Below are 14,567 nucleotides of genomic sequence, written 5' to 3' on the forward strand. Positions count from 1 at the left end.
TGCGACAAGTCCATCAGCAGTTCTGGTGAAGTCATTATAGTCTTTATCAACAAAAACTCATTGAAGCTAGCGAGGCTCTTCAACTACTCCGCTCATCGTCAAAACTAACTCCATGCCGGCCGGTTGACAGGAAGAAAACAAACGCTAAACAGGAAGTAGCGGGGTTGATGGGAAATGTGGTCTTATAGTTGAGATAAAATCTACACACATAAATAAATGTATTAATAAATTACAGTTGGATGTTTCTCTCATGTGTCTTATCGTAACTACCGCTCTATAGACCATAATACTGAATCTGTTTAGGATTTCTGCATTAAAATAATATTGTTTAATGTATATTAGCCATTCAGAATACCAAAGAAAGTTTTTTACATATTAAGTTAAGGCAAAATTGAAAAAATAAAATTATTACCTGCAGTATAAATGCAAAATTATGAGATTATCTTTATAATTGAACGAATTACTTGTTCTCTTGGAGCTATATCAATCAAAATTCCACCCAAATCTTTATTTTTTGTTTCTTTCTAGAAAGGCACAGTTGTCTTACAGTCATTAATTTGAATTAAAACCACTATTGATGTATTGGTAGAAAAATATAAGGATTATAAAGACAACATGAGCCTCTTTCCCCATTGATTCCAATTGAAGCAATTCTAAAACTTAACCCTGGTAAGATGGCCACCAAGTGGTTCCATCCTGGAATGGCAAGTCAGAATTACATGTCATATCTATTGTTCTATATCTATGGTAGACTTCTTGGAGTGTCTGTTAGCACAGTTTATCTATCTTCCGAAAGTGTAAAAGTGTACCTTTAAGTGAAGATACTGGATTCCGCCTACCAGAGCTGCAGCCGTGTATCTATTGGCTGCAATGCTGGAATGTGGGTGTGGCCATGCCCAGTCGTACCCACCAATAAAAACTCTTATCTAATCCTTTTTGACTTGCAAGCAAAACTTTTGGATTCAACAGGAAAACCTTTTGTGATGCATAAAATACAAACTTGGTATTTCATTGCAGTGAGAGAAATATGCTCTCAATTTTTTTTGCTTGGGTTATAAAGAAACAAAAAATAACTCCATATCTGGAGGTCAGAGGTCAAGAGGCCTCATTGAAAATGGCCATGTCCAATTGTTACCTTGCCAAAATTTAGCCTCATTTTGAAGCATTGTTTAGTTTCACATGACACCAATATAGTTTCTCTGTAGCTTTAAAACGGGGCCCGCTAGAGCTTCTGAAAGATTCAGGGCTGAGAAAACATTTGATACTGGAGCCCCTCATTTCTAATTTTAACATCACAAGTCCATTGGAAAGACATTCATATAAGATTGAGAAAATTTATTTTTTTAATGCTAAAATTATGTATAATCATTTATGACTTTTCCCCCATTTTCCCATGAAATACTGAATAAAAGTAAATTATGTGTTACCATGCATCCCGGTCTCCTAATAATTAAATTCCTATGCAACCATAAACTGAATTCTTACGTATGGATGGAGGAGCAGGAATGGAGCCTTGCCTGTCGGCTCCTCCTGTCTCCTGAATAACCTGACAGTCCGGTCCTGTCAGTCCACAAGGAGCCCAGAAATCCAGTCTGACCACAAACGCCTCACAGCTCACAGTTCTATCCTCAGACAAGGCAATTATGAAACAGCTCACAACAGCCGTGGTATTTTGGGATTTTATCACAGCTAAGGGGCGGAAATGTCAGAAAACGTGAATTAGTGTTTCCCAAAGCCCAAGATGACGTCTTCAAATGTCTTGTTTTTTCCACAACTCAAAGAAATTCAGTTTACTGTCACAGAGGAGAGAATAAACTAGAAAATGTTCACATTTAATGAGCTGCAATCAGAGAAGTTTGACTTTTGTTTTAAATAAAAAATTACTCAAACCGATTAATCTATAATCAAAATAGTTGGTAATTAATTTAATAGTTGACAACTAATCCATTATACGTTGCAGCTCTAATTTTTTAGTCCTCTAGAATCAAAGTAAGTACTAAGCACCAGCCTTCCTTTTTCATTTCATTTCAACTTTGTTTGATTGAAGAACTTTTTTTTCTGCATCCAATTGTTTCCTTTCCCAAGACAAGAGAGACATGAGAGAAAGTGTCAGAGTGTAAGGGAAGTGAGTGTGGACACTTTCTCTGTCAGCTGCAGACCGCCCCGACCTGCTGGACCTCGGCTTAGACAGGTTTGCTCTCTGGCCTTTCATGTGACCCACCTGGCATGTTTTGCATCCCTACCTGCCCTGCGACCAGCGCCCCAACCCCCCCACCCACCCGCCTCAATTTGAGGCATAAAAGTAGCCTCGGCCCCCGCAGCTCTTCACTCTCCGCTCAGAGCCAACAACCAACCGACCCTCAGCCATGAACTCCTTCCCCAGCGACAGCAGCTACATGTCCGCCCACGCCCGCCAGGTCGACAGCATGTGGGTCAGCAGCATGGACGGAGTAGCCGGAGGGACTGGAAACCTTGTCTCAAGGACTCCTAGTCCTCCTGCCGCCGGTGCCTTCAACCTGGCCAACAGCGTCAATGTGAATGTTAGCAAGAAGGCCACCATGCAGAACCTCAACGACCGCCTGGCCACCTACCTGGATAAGGCCCACGACTTGACGGACCTGCAGGATCATGTGAGCACAGAAACTCAGAAATCTTTCATTTTAAGAGCATTTTGTTGTATTTACACATTTTCTTAAATTCAAATTTTAAGGGTATTTGCATAAAACTAATCCCAGTTTGTTTCATATCAAAATGTTTGGAACAATCTGAGCTTTTTGTAAAGTGAGGCCTGAATGTGTCCCCGAGCAATGTGTAAAGAGATAATATTGCCCTGAAAAGTTGAAACCTTTACTCATGCAGAGGCAAGAGCATATCTTTGGGTTCAACATTGGGGGGGGGTTGAGATCTCCACTTTTGAGCAAAATTTTAATTTTGAACGTCAAACACTTCATTTTCTGCAATCTAGTGAATTTTTCTGCAACATTTTGTGCCTTTTCTGCATCAATGTATGGTTCAAATGTCTTTATTTATGTAAAGGAAATTATAATAGATTGTTTTGGGGGGGATGCACTGGCCAGATTTGATTATTGGGGGGGTTGTAACTCCCCCATCCCCCCTGGAAATGACACTAATGTGTAGAGGAATTGTTTTGGTGCTTGACATGAGTAGTCTTAGGTTCACAAAAGTATGTAATATATGATTAAAATTAAAGTCAGTAAAATCGCTTTTTGAGTAGGAGTGTTGTCTGTTAGGGTTAGGCGTGTAGTTTGTCCTCAGAGGGTTAACATTTTAACATTTTGATTTTTAAACTTTTTTTCTTTTTAGGTTAGTTTAGTTTTACAAGTTTTTGTGTCTTTTTTTTTTTAACATTTTTGTTTAATGTTTTTAACCTTTTTAACTTTTTCAGATTAACTTCGCTGCCTGTGGAAACGCTGGCCGTGTCCTCGCCATCGACGACGCCCAGCTGGCCAGCAACGACTTCAAAGTCAAGTGAGTGTGAGACTTTGTTTCCTTTAAAGGTGCAGTAAGCGATGCTAATCCAATACACCAATTTGTTGAATCTCTCCTCACGCTCAACTAGCTCTCTATTTTCTGTATGCGCTGAAAAAAATGTGAACGTGCCGGCCTGCCAGTAGTTATCTGTCCGTGAATCTGGGGGGTGGAGCTCCTGAACGGGGGGTCGTATTAGTTCAAGTTACTTTATTTGTAACCAGAGGTAGATTTTGTTTGCAGTAGAGTCCTCATACACACACATGGGAAAAAACAAAGAGGCACATATCACACATCATTTAACTTAAGATAGTGGAAATTAAGAAATGGCAAAAATTAAAAAGTTTTTAATTCCCCATACAAACTACTCTTTAAAGCACAATGTCAAAGTAGTTTTATCCACTTTGTTGAATGTTACTTACTTCATCTTCATAGTAAGAAAAGCCATCACTTTAAGTCTCAGATAAATAAAGAATAAAAAAGTCAAAACAAAATGAACTAGAACTGCAAGCAGTTATGACGGGGCCCAAGCCACCCACGCCAGTCGCCCCCGACGCCCGGGGGAGCGCGCGAAAGCGGAACCCGAAGCCGGGCGGAGGGGAGGCGAACGTCGCTAAACGTCGAGAGGCGCGAGCCACGACGTCTGCGGTGCGTCGCCGTCGCAAAAGTAGCGGTCGACTGTTCACCTCCACGCGTGTACGGACCGCCTTTAAGAATTCTCTACAACAAACAAACTTCTTAACCCCCCTGACCGCGGGACACAGCTGAGAGAAATGAGAGAGTGACCGAGAGGGTGGAGGGGGGAGGCAGGCGTGGTGGTTGAAGGAGCGGGGGAGGCGGTCAAGTTGTTGTAAACGACGTCACAGGCGCCGATTTATGTTTTCCTCCGTGGGTGCTTCGTGGGAAATTAAGCATCGATGCCACCGACGTAACCGATCACGCTACGACGGACGCTCCACTTAGCACCAACTGCAATGTTTAATTGCACGGTATCGCCGCCTACGAATGGTGTAGATTTTGGATTGAAAAAGTGAGAGAAAAGAGTTGCATTTGTCCACTGTGAAGGTTGTAGAAACTTTGTCAGGTGGGTTAAGATGTTTGTTTTATTGTAAAAAACCAAAGGAGCACGCAAAAGTAAAAACTAAAACCTAACGGTAAGAGGCAAACGTCAGTAAATATTGAGAAGTGTGAGCTGCAAGGTCTGTGGTACATTTCCATTGCAAATATCCCATTACAATTGAGTAAAAGGGCCAAAACATGTATACGTTGATTATAGCGCCCCCTAATGGCCGATCTTCGCCAAATTTGGTAATGAGCCTCGGAGCCGCATGCCGAACGAGCACCACAAGTTTCGTGTTGATTGCATGTACTGTGGCAGAGATATTGCAATTGCAAATTCCCCATTCAAATGCATTGAGTTATTGGCCAACACAAATAAAGGTTGCTTATAGCGCCCCCTGAAGGCCGATCTTCGCCAAATTTGGTAAAGAGCATCAGAGTGGCATCTTGAACAATGACATTAAGTTTCTTGCTGATAACATTTAATTTGGCCGAGATATGATATGATACGTGTGCGGTAGCTAGCTATGCAAATTTGTTTGGTCGTCAAATGCGCATACTTTAACGTAGCAAAATTCCTTGGGTAACTTTTGGTCAGGTCCATCTGGAGATGCTACCTACCAGGTTTCGAGCTGATCCGTCGCACGGCCTAGGACGAGTTCGTAAAAGTTGGTTTTGCACATTGCGCGATTTTGCGAAAAAGATTTTAAGCAAAAATGGGCGTGGCCTATATCATGTGATTCAGCTTGATTCAAGGAACAAGTGGATGTATGGTTTTCTAATGTGCGATGTGTAATGTGGGAGATAAAGGCAAAAAACCATTATAGCGCCACCTAGTGGTCCACATGTGTAATGTTTGGTAGGTGTGGTCCATGACCCATTGTCTATCTACCCTGTAAATTTAAAGTTGTTCACATTAGTGTAAGTGGTGAATCTAGACTTGGGTCCCATAGGCCACGCCCACTTTGACCCCTCAGTACCCCACTCTAGACATTGCCTCAGAAGTGTCCCTAGATGGTGCCCATCAAATTTTGTAAAAATCAGATGAGCCGTTCATGAGATATAAACTTTTTGTACTTGTAGCGCCCCCTAGTGACCAATCTTTGTAAAACGTGTGGGGCACCTCCAGAGGGTCATGGCAAACAAGAATCTAAAGTTTGGCGTTGATAGCCTTAATTTTGGCTGAGATATGGCAAAGTTGGTGTTTTCATAGTTAGCTACGCAAATTTGTTCGTGCGTAATATGCGCAATTTTTATCCTATAAAAATTCTTTTTATTAACATTTTGTCAGGTCGGTCTGGAGATGCTACGGTCCAAGTTTCGTGCAGATCGGTCGCGCGGTCTAGGAAGAGTTCGAAAAAGTAGGTTTTTGATAAATCGCGATTTTTCCCTCATAAAAGTCTAGGCGGAAATGGGCGTGGCCTATATCACGTGATTCAGTTGGATCCAGGGAACACGTGGATATATGGTTTTTAAATGTGAGGTGTACGGTGTGGGAGTTATAGGGCCAAATGCGTTTTTTCTGCTATAGCGCCACCTAGTGGTGGAAGTGGGTGTATTTTTGTGCCTGAGGTCCTTGCGGTGATTCAGACCATTCCTGAAAATGGCAACCCACCACCATGTACGGTTTAGGCTGTAGTCGGAGTTTTAGGCGGAGAAGAATAATAATAATGAAGAGGAAAAATCAGTAGAAAAACAATAGGGTTCTACAGCCCTGCTGTATGAACGGCATAGCTTTGCTATTGCCCGTTCTTACAGACTCGGGCTTGGACCCCTAATTATTTATTTTCTGTTCTGCAGCACCGCCAAGACCAGCACCAAGACCAGCTCTAAGACCAGCACCATGACCAGCACCCAGACCACCACCATGACCTCCAAGGTGGTGATCACGCAGGAAGTGGACGAACACAGTTACATGACAAGGATACCAGAACCAGCTGCTATAACGTTTAAACGGAGTCGTTCTCCGTTTTTTCAATAAAGATGAAGTCAGACATTGTTTCACGCGTTTTTATTTCACACTGACAGATCAGCTGCTGGTCTGACTTTCTTAAAGAGAATCCTCGCTGATGTGTAACTGATGAGGACACTTTTTAAATGTTTATTGACTTTCTTGGCTCACACAATATTTTTTTAAATTGCAATTGGGTTGCATCTGTAGGAGGATTTTGTTAAAGTACAATCCCTGTAAATGGATAAAAACATTTAAAATGGCTGACTTTCTGTTGGGTTTGGCTCCAACAGGCGTTGTGGTAGGTCTGGTTATGATACAAATGCCTTCTAAATTTTATCCATCTAGGTGAAACGTACTACAGGGGATACTTATTTGAATAAGATCTATAAAATATAAAAAATTTTAGTGGTTTCACACTTTTATTTCACACACGCAGCTTTTTGATTAAGTAGAGGGATAATGTAGAGCGATACTGCCTCGCCTGCCATGTTAGCATGTGCTAGCATGGGTTGGCATGTTATCATCTGCTACCACAACTCCGATTATTAATTAAAATACATACTAATTCTTTAAAAGCACATACATACACACTACTCATCCATACGTACTGCTAAAGTACCGACCATATTCAGATGCTTATACAGATATGCTACTCAAACATAAAAGCATAAATAATAAACTAATATTCTATTTCCTTTTCACTGATCAAGTTCCTGTTGTTCTGTACCACATTTCGTCTGTGCTGAAACTATTTTACAAATCTAGATATCAACAGGTTTTTGGTGCACAAACATCGCAACGGCAGCCTTTTCAAAAAGGTGGTTAAAGGAATGAAAGAGGGACGTCGTGTTCGAGGCTTGAACACTGACAAAAATCCTATTTTACATCGTTGCATGTTAAAGCTATAGTGGGTAGTTTCTGTCACACCCATGAGGAATTCTAAGTAGTGACAACAACACTGTCGGCGCGTCCACATGATACAAGCCTTCGGTGATCGTGCAACCCCCCCCTCCACGCAGTTGCTAGTAGCCTAGGAGGACGCGGAGGATTCAAAAAACATGATGGACTCTTCAGAAGAGGTAACTATCTTCACTCGAGTGTCTGCGCGGGAAAGTCACCAGACGTCACAATCTTCTGAACATAGCCATACTGAGAAATACAGAGAGAGTTGTGTGGAGCTGATAGTCTTAATTAGCTTTGTAGCAACTCATTTGGCAATGGCTTGAATGTAACAGACGTTCATTAATATCAAAAAGTTACGCTCTAAAGCTTTAACGGGAATGTTAGTGAAATATTTATTTTCATTAGCCAAAATTCAACTAACATATTTTCAACTTTACATTACATTTTGCATCTAAATTTGGTAATTTGAATTTGGGCAAGTTGAGAGTTTATTAGTTGAATTTTATACACTGTATTTTGTATCTGAATTTGGTATATTGAATTAATTAATGTTGAATTTGTGAACTTAGAAAACTAAAGGTGAAAATGAGTTGTTGAAAATTTGAAGAGTTAAATTCAGAGTCAAAACAATTCATGTAGTACACAATTTAAATGCATAAATATTCAGTGCTAGAAATGCAGATTTACTTCCATACAAAGCCTCGATGCAGCGTCATTATGAGCCCACTAAACAGTCAAAAACATCAGGACGATATTCATAACAACACGCAGGCACGTGCACACATAGACATCAAAAGGGGCTCGAGCACCTGCCCTTTTTCTTCCTCAAGAGAAAGTGCCCTTTTTTCTGGATGCATGCTTTTTTTTTGTTTTTTTTTATAATGATTATAGCCTATATATATATATATATATATATATATATATATATATATAGCCTACAGTATTACTTTACTGCAAAATAAATACATTTGCAGTCCCTTCCAGAAAGTTTTTCTTGCCTTGTGTGGAGGTGAGTGGTGATGAACAAAAGACTAAGCAGCCAGTCTTCTGTCTTTGTAACATGCATGAGCTACTAGCTTATGTAATACGTTAGCTAAGGTGTAGCTGAGGCATCATGGCCCTACAGGCTAATATACTGTACTTAATGGAGACACTCCAGGTGAACAGCTACAGTAAAATCTGTCTAATAACGTCATTACAATCGCCACATTGATATGCAAATTAGGCGTTAACTAATTAAAATGCGCTAATTTGCATTCATTTGACAAGGCCCAGTTAATAAGTTATGAGTCCCCGTTAAATGTCAGGTTTGAATATGTAGATTCATTTAGAAGAAATCTACAGATTTAGCCTAAAACAAATACCATCTAAATGTTTATTTTGGAAGTTTTATTTCCATTAGAGTAGAAGAAGACATGGAAGCAAAATAGATCAAAATCTCTAAATTGACCACAACATGAAAAAAGTATCCTGCAGTAAACAATAACTTCATCAATTTGATCGTAGGCTCATCATCTAATAATAACAGTGTTTTCATTATTGGTGCAGTGTTTTTACCTGTAAGATTAACAAAATTGCGGCAGCAGCCTTTTTCAGTTTAGTGTGAAGATTTAGGGTTGAGATTTATCAGTGTTACTTATTCCAATAGCACCAAAAGAATTAAAATGATTCATTGCCATTTGCAAAATTACCAAATTCTTAGTGAAATTATGTCCGTCTCCTTGGTTATTCTCAATAAATACTTGAAACTAGTAGCATCATTGTGCCAGCGTTTCCTTTGGTGTTTAACCTGATGAAAACTAAAAAGTCTGTGTGAACTGATTATTTTGTTGAGTATTTATTAAATATATTGAACAATTGCGTAAGGGAAATGAGATAAATTGGAAAGGTATAATATATTTAACTTTTTGTTTAAATTTCAAATGATAATTATATATTAACTATTAGGCCTTTTTTTCCTTGCGCCCCTGCTGCCCAAAATGTCTTTTCACGTCCCTGACAACACGATTAAATAACAAGATGACAGAAGTACAGTTTAATGTCAACATAGGCGGTGAGCAGGTGACATAATTTTGGCACAAATGGAACCCCACAAAATCCAAGAGGAGAAATAATATAAATTATGAAAGAAGTGGGTCATATTGAGCTGTATGAAAAATACCATATAGTTCATCTTAGCTCGGTAGAATCTGAACTGCTGTGTTGATCTGAGACTTTTGAAGGAAATCCAACTCTTTTTAGTCAGCCTTTAATTGCAACTTTATGAAGTGTTTAATATTCAGGAATGATATCAGTAAAACTGTGTAACTGTAACCAGTTGTGTAGTCTCCCTGGAGACGTGAGCTATGTTAGGTGGATAGGTATATCACTAAGAAAGTGTGTATACTATATTTCAATGGCTTTTTGCTGATGTTGCTGTAAATTGACAAAAAAGGAGGTAGATACTCCATTTTGTGTGTTCGATAATTCATAGAACTATAAACTATTTATATTTAACGTATTCCTCAGCAGAGGAGCTGTTCACAGCGAGCAGCTCTGATAGGAAGTCTGGCTAAACTCGGTCATCTTCAGTGTGTTTGCTGCCATCAGAATAACTTCAGTTTATTACAAACTCATCAACAGCAGATGGTTGTTTTAACATCAAGTCCCTGAACAAACATGTGGGCCAGCAGGAAAACAGCTTTAAATGAAACTGTGATCCGATTTAAATCATTTTAGAGGAGAAATGAGTGGGAAAAACTGCTGAGCAGTGCTGTTCACGGCGGTGAAGAGGTGAGGTTTGGAGGCTCCACAGACAAAATGCAGAGATCATCAGAGCTCTGCGGGACTTCAACATGAAGACACACGAGTCCGCTACCGGCCCCGTCACTGTCACACTGCAGCACTTCTCCCACATTTAGTTTGGAGGCTTTTATCAGTGAAGAGAAAACACAAAGTGGCATCCAGACTGCATGGAGGAGTCACCGACCGGGATGGGCTGAGTCTCCACGGTTCTCATGGTGTGTTTAAGTGCACCGCTCTTCTCTGTAGACTACTTTTCATCAGTCAAGACAGAAGCTTGAGTAGAAAATGGCAGAAGTAGCTCCAGCCGCCTCCCCAGCCAAAGGCTAAGAAGCCGGTCAAGAAAGCCGCTCCTAAAGCCAAGAAGCCCGCAGCGGCCAAGAAGCCCAAAGCAGCGGCAGTTAAGAAGCCAGCAGCCGCTAGCAAATCCCCAAAGAAGGCCAAGAAACCTGCAGTGGTCAAGAAAGCAACCAAGAGTCCCAAGAAGGCCACAAAGAGCCCAAAAAAGGCGACCAAGAGCCCCAAGAAAGTGGTCAAAAAGGCCCCTGCAGCCAAGAAAGCCCCCACGAAGAAGGCTGCCAAGCCCAATGTAAATACACTGGTCCAATTAAATAAGGCCACGCATCATACAGATGTCCTTTGATCATTTATTTCCACCTTTTCATCGTAAGACACTGTGAAAACTACAAAAAAAATAAACACATAAAATACAATGAGTCAAATATACTTCTTTCAGTCATTTTACAGTCTGTTAAGCACATTTCCTTAAGTAGACGGGCCCCACAATGTTATCGTCACAACAGTACAGAAAGAGCATTAAATGCAAAGAAATTACAACAAATATTAAACACAAATATGACAAGGCTGAAATACAACAAGCACAATTACCGTGTGCGCCTCTTGGACCGTGTAAAATCTTTGTTTGAGGCCGTACATTTTTTCTCTGCAGCCACGTTGGCTCTCTCTCTGTATTCCTCTAACCCACAATGCAACAGGTGAGGCCTTCACTAAACTCTGGTCATTTGACCTTTGACCTCAACATCAAAAATTACATTTGTAATAAAGAACAACAAATTTAAACAATACAACAATAGTACAATTTTAAATCCAACATCCCTTTTTAAACTCTTATTTATTACATTTTTAATGTTTTTAATTACTGTATGAATTCAAACACTAATGAAATTAGCAAAATATAGACTTAAGCATGAAAACTCAGTAACACTGTCCCTCAGACAGTTACACCCAAAGTAAAGAAGGCAGCACCCAAGAAGAAGTGAGCTGTAGTCCGTCTCATCAACAAATGGCTCTTTTAAGAGCCACCACATCATCCTCAAAGTGCATTGTCCTTTTCAATCTTGTTCTGTCATTAACAACACACTTAATTATATCAGCAGTTAACACAATGGTTATAATTTATTAAGTCTTTACAATAAGAAGCATGGCCTACTTAAACTAAAATGAACAAGCTCCTAAATTTCTGTTTTTTTTTTATATATATATATAAATATCACAATTGCTTCAAAATCCCACAGAAAGTGAGCATCAACTTGTCTGTGGAAGTGCAATCAAATCTAAAAGTTAAACTGGTTTCACACATGACTGTAAAAATTATCGTTTTATTAAAATAACTGGTAAACCAGTAAGGACAACAAATCTTAATTTAAAAATTAGAGATTAAACTTCATTTCATACCAAAACAAGAACACATTTTCACTTTTATCCAATGTATTCACACAATTTTAATAATCCAGTAAAAAAACACACATATTGCTACAAATTTAATTAAAAAAGGATACAGGATTATTTGTCTTTTGGATAATTAAAAAAAAAAAGTGTAGATTCGTGATCTATAGTGGTTTAGAAACAGTACATCTACTTCCATAGATAAATTGTTTGGCCATTAGAATCACACTATTAAACATTTCTTTTTTCAAGTTACAAGTCTGATATCTAAAATAACATCAGCTTTGGGACGGTTCAGAGCCGGTTCTGGGACGGTTACTTTGTGTTGACGCATGGGCAATCTCAGTCACAAAGCTCAGCCAATCCTGTACGAGCAACAGCACAGTCTCATTTGCATCAGGCGAATATAAAGCAGGCGTCCGGAAAGTGATTTTGTTATCTGTTTCAGGAACTCTAATCTGAAGCAAAGATGCCGGCAGAAGCTACAGTGAAAGCGCCTAAGAAGGGCTCCAAGAAAGCTGTGACTAAGACCGCAGCCAAGACCGGAAAGAAGAGGAGAAAGAGCAGGAAAGAGAGCTATGCCATCTACGTGTACAAGGTGCTGAAGCAGGTCCACCCCGACACCGGCATCTCTTCCAAGGCTATGGGCATCATGAACTCGTTTGTGAGCGACATTTTTGAACGCATCGCTGGCGAGGCCTCCCGTCTGGCTCACTACAACAAGCGCTCCACCATCACTTCCAGGGAGATCCAGACCGCCGTGAGGCTGCTGCTGCCCGGGGAGCTGGCCAAGCACGCCGTGTCTGAGGGCACCAAGGCTGTCACCAAGTACACCAGCTCTAAGTAAACCATCCCGCTGCTGTAATCTACTGAACTAAACCAACGGCTCTTTTAAGAGCCACACACTTCTTCTTAGAGAGCAAAGTTTTGTTCAGTCATGTTTGGCTACAAAGTATCATCGTTTTAAACTGCATTTCTATGATCTTTGTAGTCTATCATAGACCTGCACTATCTAGAGTTTGTATTTAAATATTAAGAGTAACTTTCTTAATTGTTTTCCACGTATAATTACTATCTTTATCCTTGTTTTACCTGACTTGTTTCATTGGGTCAGAGTAATAAAATTTCAATTGTCTGGCACATATTGCGGAACTGACATTAAAATTGACCTGCCAATAAACAATTCTCTTGTAATCTTCAAAAATGTACCACTTAAAATTGGGTTTTTATAATGGGCACTGTTACTTGGTCTTTATCAGTGCTTTCTGTCTTCGCCTTACATTGTTCTATTACCGGTTGACTTTACATTTAGGCTACTATAGTGTTTTTACTCTATAGCTGTGAACAGGTACACCAGCTCAAAGTAAACCTGTCAGACCAACAGCACAGCTCTTTCAAAGTGCTCATTATGCTTTCTGGCTTTTTCCCCCAACCTTTATTGTGGTTTTTTTTTTTTACAGCTTTTATTAAGAGCCACACTTCTTCTAAGAGCATAGTTTCATTCAATCATGCCATTTTTTAATTATCCATGAATGTTGTCACCTGTTTTTTGATATAGTGAAAGTTCCTTAATATCGCCATAATCATGGGCATGATTAATGTCTTTGTTATTGCTCTGTGTTTTACAGTTCTATTACACCATAGACTTGACAATATTATTCTACAGAAAAGTACACAAATGGTCCCGCAGCTGTAATCTACTAAACTAACGGCTCTTTTAAGAGCCACACTTCTTCTAAGAGAGCAGTGTCATTTCATCATGTTTATATAAAAACAAAGTATCCATGAATTGTGTCACTAAATGTTTTTACATGTACAATAAAGAAAGGTCATTGTAATAGCCTATTGTGTATTTATTAATATAATGGGCATTATTTGGTCTATATCATTGCTTTTGTGTCATGCTTGGTTCTACTTCTTGTAGACTTTACATTTAGGCTACTATTTTGTTTTTACTCTATAACTGTGACCAGCCCGCCGTGTCCGAGGGCACCATGAAGGCCGTCACCAAGTACACCAGCTCCAAGTAAACCTTCCCGCTGCTGCAATCCACTAAACCAACGGCTCTTTTAAGAGCCACACACTTCTTCTTAAAGAGCAAAGTTTCATTAAATTATGTGTTTGGATACAAAGTATCCAAGAATGTTTTCAGTTATCGCTTTTTACATTAGTTTTCTTTTCTAAACTTTGTTTTTGCCTAACATTTGTGCTATTATATATTGTGTATCTTATCTTTCTTAATTGTATATAATACTATTTTTTTTATAAATGTTGTACCTATCCTTATTACACCGTGGGTCGGAGGGAAACAAATATTTCCTCTACATATGTACCACTTACATTTGGGTTTTTATAATTATAATCTGCAATGTTACATGGTCTTTATCATTGCTTCAGTGCTTTGTGTCTTACTTTGTTCTATTACTTGTAGACTTTACATTTAGGTAACTATAGTGTTTTTACTCTTCACTATGGCTGTGAACAGGTACACCAGCTCGAAGTCAACCTGCTGTCAGACCAACAACACGGTAACTTTAAGAGCCAAAGAATTGGGGCATTTCAATTTATGGGGGTGCTTTAAAAATTATTTGTGCATAACTCTGCTGTTTAATGTAAAATGAGCCCAGATTAAAATGCACACTAATCACCACCTTCTGCCAACAAACATTGCCTCCATAATTATTTATTCAGGGTT

The 14,567-nt window shown here is 39.4% G+C and overlaps 1 protein-coding gene across 1 annotated transcript; it reads left to right on the forward strand.

Moving 5' to 3' along the window:
• Positions 1-12,326: 12,326 nt before the first annotated feature.
• On the forward strand, positions 12,327-12,846 carry LOC116050276 (histone H2B-like). The gene has a single exon (XM_031300256.2). The coding sequence runs from the start codon at positions 12,342-12,344 to the stop codon at positions 12,717-12,719; it is 378 nt and encodes a 125-aa protein (XP_031156116.1). The 5' UTR covers positions 12,327-12,341; the 3' UTR covers positions 12,720-12,846.
• Positions 12,847-14,567: the final 1,721 nt, after the last annotated feature.

This window comes from Sander lucioperca, chromosome 6 (assembly GCF_008315115.2).
Source record: "Sander lucioperca isolate FBNREF2018 chromosome 6, SLUC_FBN_1.2, whole genome shotgun sequence".
Classification (NCBI taxonomy): domain Eukaryota; kingdom Metazoa; phylum Chordata; class Actinopteri; order Perciformes; family Percidae; genus Sander; species Sander lucioperca.